The following is an 8,343-nucleotide window of genomic DNA, read 5'->3' as shown; positions in this document are numbered from 1 at the left end:
ATCTATGGATACTGGGTGCTTCAGAGTATTAGAAAAAAACCCAGCTGGGCTGGAAAGGGTTAATTCAGCAGGCCTGGGTTGCTCAAACCTTGCACGTTCCAAAGAAAGGCCTGCCTTTAAAAGTGGAAGTAAAAGATCTCCATAATGAAAACTATAAAATATGGATGAAAGAAATTGAAGAGGACACAAAAAAATGGAAGGATATTCCATGCTCATGGATTGGAAGAATTAACATTGTTAAAAAGTTCATACTACCTAAACCAATCTACAGATTCAATGCAATTCCCATCAAAATACCAATGACATTCTTCATAGAAATAGAAAAATAATCCTAAAATTTATATGGAACCAAAAAATACCCAGTATAGCCAAAGCCATCCTGAGCAAAAGAACAAAACTGCAGGAATCACATTACCTGACTTGAATTATACTGCAGAGCTATAGTAACCAAAACAGCATAGTACTGGAATAAAAACAGACACATAGACCAATGGAACAGAACAGAGAACCCAGAAATAAATCTGCTCTTCTATAGTGAACTAATCTTTGACAATGGTACCAAGAACAAGTGGGGAAAGGACAGTCTCTTCAATAAATGATGCTGGGAAAACTGGATATCTATATGCAGAAGAAAGAAACTAGACACTTATCTCTTGCCATGCACACACATACACACACACACAATGTTAGAGAAATAAATTGTTTTTCAAAATATAGGAAATGGTCAGTAAAAATGCTGTCAAAGATGCCTGTGTTTCCCCAGGTTTCATAAAGTTTAAGGAGAAATATTTGGTCTCCTTTAAGTCCTAAGAGAAAGGGAATCAATCTCACTATATGTTATCAAGGGGCTTTTGTGGCAAAAGTAAAGGAGAAGAAATAGGGAAAGAGCCCTGTGAGGTCTGCTCCACTCATGAGTTAACCACCAACCATAGAGCCAGGCAATGCCAGCTCTCTAGTAACAGAGGCCTGTGCATTTTCCCTCAGTTTTTAGAGACTTTTAGAGACCAGGCAGTCCTTTTAGAGCCAGAACTTAAGGTTTAAACCCAGTTTGAGAAAAGCTTCTAGAAGCGGTAGCACAGAAGCAAAGTATCTCTTTCTTGTCTTGTTCTCTCCCGTCTTCCTGTCACCTCACCCTGACAGAGGGTCCATTGTTTGAACCAACAATCAGACTCAACATGAATATGTCTTGGTTCCACTGTAGCATGTGCTAAAAAGGACTGGTAAGGCCAAGGAAGATATAATTTTCCCCAATACTGTACAAATACAGAGAGCTAATCACGATTTTCCACTAATAAAAAAAAGATAATTTGGTCTTGGAAAGTGCTTGATAGATTTCTGTCCAGCGCTTGAAACTGCAAATTAGAACAAACTGCAATACCATGTTGTCTTTATTTTCCATGAAGTCAGTCTCCAATAAATACTCATTTCTAACTCTTCCTTTTGGCCTTCCGCTCTACGACCCAAGTCCTACTAAAGTGGTCATATTGGTGCTGTATTTGTATTTGTGACAGGAGAAACATTTTAGCTGAAAGATTTTCTGTTAAAACATGTTCCAAAAAATAAATGTGATGTAGTCACCATAGTGGAAGTTTCCCCCAGTTGAGCATTTGCTGTATATAAACAATACCTTATGCAAAGTGGGATAGCAAAACACATGTAATGATTACTAAGGTTTTTTATTCTGGTATAATTTTGATGAATGAAGCTATTTTATTGGTTTCACACAATATTTACATTCATTCATTCAGTCAGTGAGACAGCCAGCAATATATATTGTGTGCCTGCCACAAGTTCAGCAATGTTTAGGAGAGGACACTTAACTGGAAGGAAGGATTCAAGAGTCATACCTATGCAGACAAGATTTTATAAAGAACAAAGGACTCAGGTTTGAGTTTGGTGGATGGCCATAATTAGGAAGAAGAGAGAGAGAAGAGAGAAAGAGAGAGAGAGAGAGAAATAGACTGGTGCCTGTGAACAAGGTGGTCTGATTACAGAGGTTGGGGGAGAAACAGATCAGGGGGCGGATGGTATCAGCAGTGGCCCATGCAGAGACACCAGGGGGCTACCGAACTGTTCAGCAGTCACTGCCGATCTGGAGGCCGGTTCCAGGAGCATCATGCAGGGAACAATGGAGGGAAAAAGGGAACATGTGCAGCATCAGTAGAAATACAACAGGGAAAAAAAGGAGAGATGTAAGTGAGGTCAAAAGAAAATGTTCTTTGATGTGGCAGAGACCTGTGTATCTTTAAAAACAGAACAGATAAGTGCATGCATTTTGTCATTCTTATGGTGTAAAATTTTTTGAAATCTTTATTATTTCATGAGAATTACCTGCTTTCTTTTAAGTTGTTTTTACATATTCAGGTTATCCCAATATATGAAAAACTTCACTCGTGTTTGCTTGTTGAACTTATCGCACATTCATGAACTTTTTTGTCATTGTTTTACTTATTTAAATTATTAGGAAATGAATAGACACTTTGATAAATAGACCATATGTTAATGACTATATATGGCTAATACAATAATTTTGATTATCACACCAAATAGTTTTCATTTTAATGGCTCCTTTTATTCTGAATAATTTTATTTATATGCTTAGAACATAAAGTCACTATTACATTTTTGCTGTATAAGTCAGAAGTAGGGTCAACGGTGGAATTTTAAGGAAAATGATTGAAAACGAAAACTCTTATTTTTGAACATGTATTTAACAGCATAAGGACAAAATGTGTTCAGCTGTGCATTTTATAAAGAGAGAAAATACATTTAAAATTAGAATTGCACCATTCAGAGACTGTAATTTATGCATTCATAAGAGAAATATAAATGCTCCATATCAGTGGGTAGAGAAAAAAAAAGTCACATTTCATCCAGACATTTGGTGATTAAATATCTCTACATGGAACACATTTTTTTTTTAGTAAAGTTGAAAGTCAGGAATTGAGCATCAGGCCTTTAACAAGATTCAGTGGGAATCAGAAAACTATAAAGCTTGAACTCAGTGGATAAATGGAAGAAATTCTGATTCTGTGAGAAATCAGTGAGCACTTCCCTTCTCTTGACAACCAGAATTGGCATCATTGCTTCTTTACTTTCTTCTGAGCCAAAATAGACCCTAACTCAAGGTTTGAGCAGCTCCAGTATATTGAGTATTTTTAAAACCTTCATAAAAAATAAAAGACCCTCCATGAATTAAATATGGACTTTGGCTTATTTTCGCAGCAGTGGTGATGGATTTTCCCTGCTCAGTCTGTACTCTTGTGCTTACGATCTTTTGGGTTCAATGCCTCTAAGAAGGCTTGCTAGATCCCCCAGGCTGTGAAACAGAACATACCAGCTGACTCATCCACAGGGAGATTAAATCTGCAACCTGGGCTATGCCAACAGTGCTCCTTCAACAGGACACTGAGCTAATGAGGTTGCCTTGGTGAGAACGTCCTATAGAAGGGCCACAGCTTCTTAAGCCACAGTAATGTGGCTTGCTCAGAGTGGAGTTGTCAAAAATCTTTTTCTAGAAAGAAGCTGGTATATATGTTAAAGCCCAAGCATTAAATCTTCTGACATTCTTGGACGTTGGGTTTTATTTTCACTGGATTGTTTTACTTCTTGTAGTTATCGAAAGGTAAGAGAGAATTATATCCAAAATAGAGTTAAGGTATACAGAAATTTTTTTTTTTTCAAATTTCACTACAATGAGTAGCAAAGGTGGGAGGAGGGGAGAGAGAGAGAGAAAGAGAGAGAGAAAGAGAGAGAGAGGTTTTTTTGCATTTATTCCTCTTTTTCATTTTACAGCGGAAACCCCCTATGGTGGTAGAGGACCTTTTTGAAGACATGAAAGATGGCGTTAAGCTGCTTGCTCTCCTGGAGGTCCTATCTGGGCAGAAACTGGTAAGAATTTTTTTGTGACCATGCTCTTCAAAGTGTTTCCATTTGGAATTTGGGGATTTTGGAGTTTCCCTTATACAGGTGCTGCCCATATAAGAGAAAGTTCTTCTCTTTTGTAGTTGGTAGTATAAAGGAAATACTGGTCCACCAGTCACTTCTGGGAACAGGAATAAATTTCCCTTCTTGTTGCTGTATACCCTAATGGATTTAAAACATTATGTTTACAGTAGCAACCTTAGAAGGAAGAGTGAAAAACTTCAGCAGTAGCTAGCATGGTTAACTATTACATCTGTACGGCATCCAGGAAGATTAGTTGCAAATTAACATCTACTTCACTTTCAGTGTTTGCTTTCCATTTGGGAAGGATTGTTGGTCCATATCTGTGTATTTATATAGTTGTTTGTTGAAAGTTAAGCTTGAAACCGTGCAACATTTTTCATTCTCTTGTTGACATCATCCATCATCAGTCATTTATGACAAGAACAGCCTGTGCAGAGTTGATTTTATGTACTGTGGAACCAGCAGAGTGAAAAACAGTATTGACAGCTGTAAAGTTATTTTCCTGCATTCTCCAATAATAAAATATTGATTTTTCTTGCTTATTTTTTTCATTTCAGAGTGTAGAGCAGTAAGAAGTTTGTAAACATAAATTATTTATAAATAGTATTTACTGTAATTGGAAAAAGGAATTCAGGAAATAATCTTCAGGATGTTGGATAACACACTAGAAACAGAGTCCAAAATTAGGAGTACTTTTTTTCTTTAACTCTTGCATCTTAGCAATAACTAAACAATCATTATACCTGGATAATTGAGCATTTTAAAGAGTGTTTGTACCTAAACATAAATTTCAAGTTAATTTTATATAGGGAGTCCTCAAAATAACTTTTGTAGAAGAGTTGTTTGTTGGAAAATACAAACTGATAATAATTTTGTATCAATCGTTGATCTAATTGGATTCACATTGTAGCAGATACTTTTGGTGCCCCATGTCCCATCTCAGCTCCATCAGTGGTAGACATTGCCCATATGCTCTGACAGCCTTTCACCTCAAGCACTGGTAGCATCTCTCTGGGTTTCTGCCTCAGGGCTCTTATTAAAGCCACAGGTTGCACAGGGCAGCCATGAAGTGTTGGAGAGTTAATGGTCCCAAAGTATCCTCAACCAATGGAGATGAGAGTCCATGAATAAAAACGCTCCACCCTTGAATTTTTAGAAGAGGCCATTCTGAAGCATATTTTGCATATATCTTCTAGAGTTTCCATAGGGTCCCCCATGGGATTGAGCTCCAGTTGGCTTTTCCTCCTTCCCAGGCTCATTCTCCACACATCCTCACTCCTGCTGCCCAAGATGACTTCCCCAGTAAACTACATGCACCCAAGTCCTTGTCTTAACCTCTGCTTTGAAAGAAATCAAACTAGACATACATGAGAAGCCAATTTGGACTATATAGGCATATACTTTAGCTAAGTAAACTGGATAAGCATTAGGATGTGGGAGGCATTAAATTGAAATATTTCAATTTATTGAAATATTTCCCTTGGTTGGCTGATATATCTGGCCATCTTTATAGATCCTCCTTAATTAAGCTGTTTGCTTGTAAGTTGAAGGAGTCTTCATATTCATGTGAGCATTTAAAAAGTATATCTGTCATTCTAAGTGTCAGTATAATTCTGTCATTGTACTTGGCCAACAGTATACAGAAATTTTGAGAGGCATTTAACTGCCAAGCTAAATTATTCTAGAAAAAGTGTGTATTTTTGACATAAAAATCCTACTTCTGTGTAAGTGCCCGACATATTCAGACACAGTTAGAATTATGGGATCTTAAAGCTAGAAGAAATTTTGGAAAACAATCATAGCATTCTCATTGAACAGATAGGGAAAGTGAAACATAGAAGAGAATTCTGTGATTTAACCTTTATTATTTATTTATTTTTATTTCAGCATATTATGGGGGTACAGATGATTAGGTTACGTATGATGCCCTTGCCCTACCCCCCAAGTCCGAGCTTCAAGTGTGTCCATTCCCCCGGAGGTGCACATCCCATTCATTTTTTGTGCATATGCCCGTCCCCTCTTCCCTCCTCCCTCCTCCCCCCTCCCCCTGCCCAACATCCAATAAATGTTATTCCTATATGTGCACTTAAATGTTGAGCAGCTAATACCAATTTGATGATGAGTACATGTGGTGCTTGTTTTTCCATTCTTGGGATACCTCGCTTAGTAGAATGTGTTCCAGCGCTTTCCAGGAGTATATAAGAGGTGCTATATCACCATTGTTTCTTAAAGCTGAATAGTACTCCATGGTATGCATATACCACTTTTATTAATCCCCTCATGTATTGATGGACATTTCAGTTGTTTCCACATCTTTGCAATTGTGAATTGTGCTGCTGTGAACATTCGAGTGCAGGTGTCTTTTTCATAGAGCGACTTTTGTTCTTTTGGGTAGATGCCCAGTAATGGGATTGTTGGATCAAATGGTAGTTCTACCTGTATCTCTTTAAGGTATCTCCATATTGCTTTCCACAAAGGTTGCACTAGTTTGCAGTCCCACCAGCAGTGTATGAGTGTTCCTACCTCTCCACATCCATGCCAATATTTATTGTTTCGGGTTTTTTTGATAAAAGCCAGTCTCACTGGAGATAGGTGATATCTCATTGTGGTTTTGATTTGCATTTCCCTGATGATTAGAGATGCTGAGCATTTTTTCATATGTTTTTTGGCCATTATTCTGTCTTCTTTTGAAAAGTTTCTGTTCATGTCCTTTGCCCACTTTTTGATAGTGTTGTTTGATTTTTTCTTGCTGATTTTTCTGAGTTCTAAATAGATTCTAGTTATCAGCCCTTTGTCGGATTTGTATTTATATTAAATTCTACAATATTCTGAATTTCATAAAATAAAATTATCCTGAAATTATAAATGTGCTGTGGCAATGGTTATTTAAATTTTGTACATGCATGCATTGTGGTTCAGGGCCATGTTAAGATGAGGAGCCTCATTTAAAGGAATAAGCATTCTAGACGTTCTTTTAGAACTTTTCAAAGGGACAGTGTGGGCAAGAGCATTTTCCTCAGGAGCGTTAACATTGTTCAGGAATCTGTAATTATGTGATGGATAGAACCCCACTGAGAACCCTACACGTGATCATCTGGAAAATGTGGCCAAATGGCTTAACATCCCCTCTACTGCCAGCATCTCAGGCTTAGAGCAGAATCTCAGTATTCTAGTACCCCTTACTAACCTATCGCAACTCCTTTATCTGTGATTTTTATTTAACGTCTTAGGGAATTGTAAAAATTTTATATTATCATTCTCAGATTTTTCTACAGCCCTTGAATATTATTTGTAGAACATTTACTCCTTAAATGAGTAAGTGATTATATAGCTTAAACTGCACATATACATAGGAACACTAATTTAATTTTGCACTTAGGAATTTTTTTAAGAATGTGAGAAATTGCCATTGAAAAATTAGCAACAATAGAAGCAATATGAATAGAGGTTAAGGACTACAGAGAAACTTATTTTGTACCTATTTTGTTAATATTCTGTACAGTATTTTTTTACAAAGATCTTCAAGACTTTGCAATCAAGTAATACACTAAGAATACACTAAGAAGTAAACACTAAGAAGTAAACACTAAGAAGTAATACACTAAGAAGTAAACAATGAATAATCTATGGAAATCTTGAGCATCAAAGCCCCTTGCATATTCACCAGATGACTCTGTAAGTCATTGATCATATATGTAGAGTAGAGCTCAATTCTGCAACGGGGTTGCATTGTCTCATAATCATTTGGCTAACATTTCTGGAATACCTATTACGGGTAAGGCACTATTTTATGCCCTCTAAGGAAAACACAGATGAATGAGATATGATTGGTGCCCTCAAAGCTACTTGTACCCTAGTAGAAAGAATAATTGTATTAGTTAGAATAGGTTAAGTTGTATAAAAATAGGTACAAATATGTGGTTGGACAATACAGTAGATGTTTATATCTTCCTCACTTAGCCACAATACATCTGAAGAGGAAAAGCAGAGAGAAGGCATTTGCCCTACTAAATACCAGATCTTACAGTGAAGCTACATCACTTTAGACAATATGGTATTGTGTGTATGGTATGGGCATATTGACAAATGCAATATAGCCCCAAAACAGACAAGACATACATGGAACTTTAGTATGTCAGATCTGGGGAAAAAGCAGGACTGTTCAATAAATGGGACAGGAAAATAATGTTTATTTTAATAGAAAAAGACAAAATTGGATCTTATGGCCTACACAAAAATAAAGTCTACATGGATTAAGGACCTAATGGCAAAAACACTTTAAGCTCTTAGTAGAAAATATAAGTGAATATCTTTTAGACATAAGGGTAGGAAAAATTATTCAATACAAAACAAAAATATTGACAATAAAAGATTGCTATATTTAACTATATTAAA

The 8,343-nt window shown here is 36.6% G+C and overlaps 1 protein-coding gene across 1 annotated transcript in view; it reads left to right on the top strand.

Moving 5' to 3' along the window:
* SYNE1 (spectrin repeat containing, nuclear envelope 1) overlaps positions 1 to 8,343 on the top strand; it is a 534,160-nt gene that overhangs the window by 97,789 nt on the left and 428,028 nt on the right. The window contains 1 exon segment of the mRNA XM_012646782.1: positions 3,796 to 3,891. Coding sequence (XP_012502236.1) covers positions 3,796 to 3,891 — 96 coding nt within the window.

The sequence above is a fragment of the Propithecus coquereli genome, unplaced genomic scaffold (assembly GCF_000956105.1).
Source record: "Propithecus coquereli isolate 6110/MARCELLA unplaced genomic scaffold, Pcoq_1.0 Scaffold25, whole genome shotgun sequence".
NCBI lineage: Eukaryota > Metazoa > Chordata > Mammalia > Primates > Indriidae > Propithecus > Propithecus coquereli.
The sequence above is the reverse complement of the archived record's forward strand: the minus strand, read 5'-3'. Positions and strand labels throughout refer to the sequence as shown.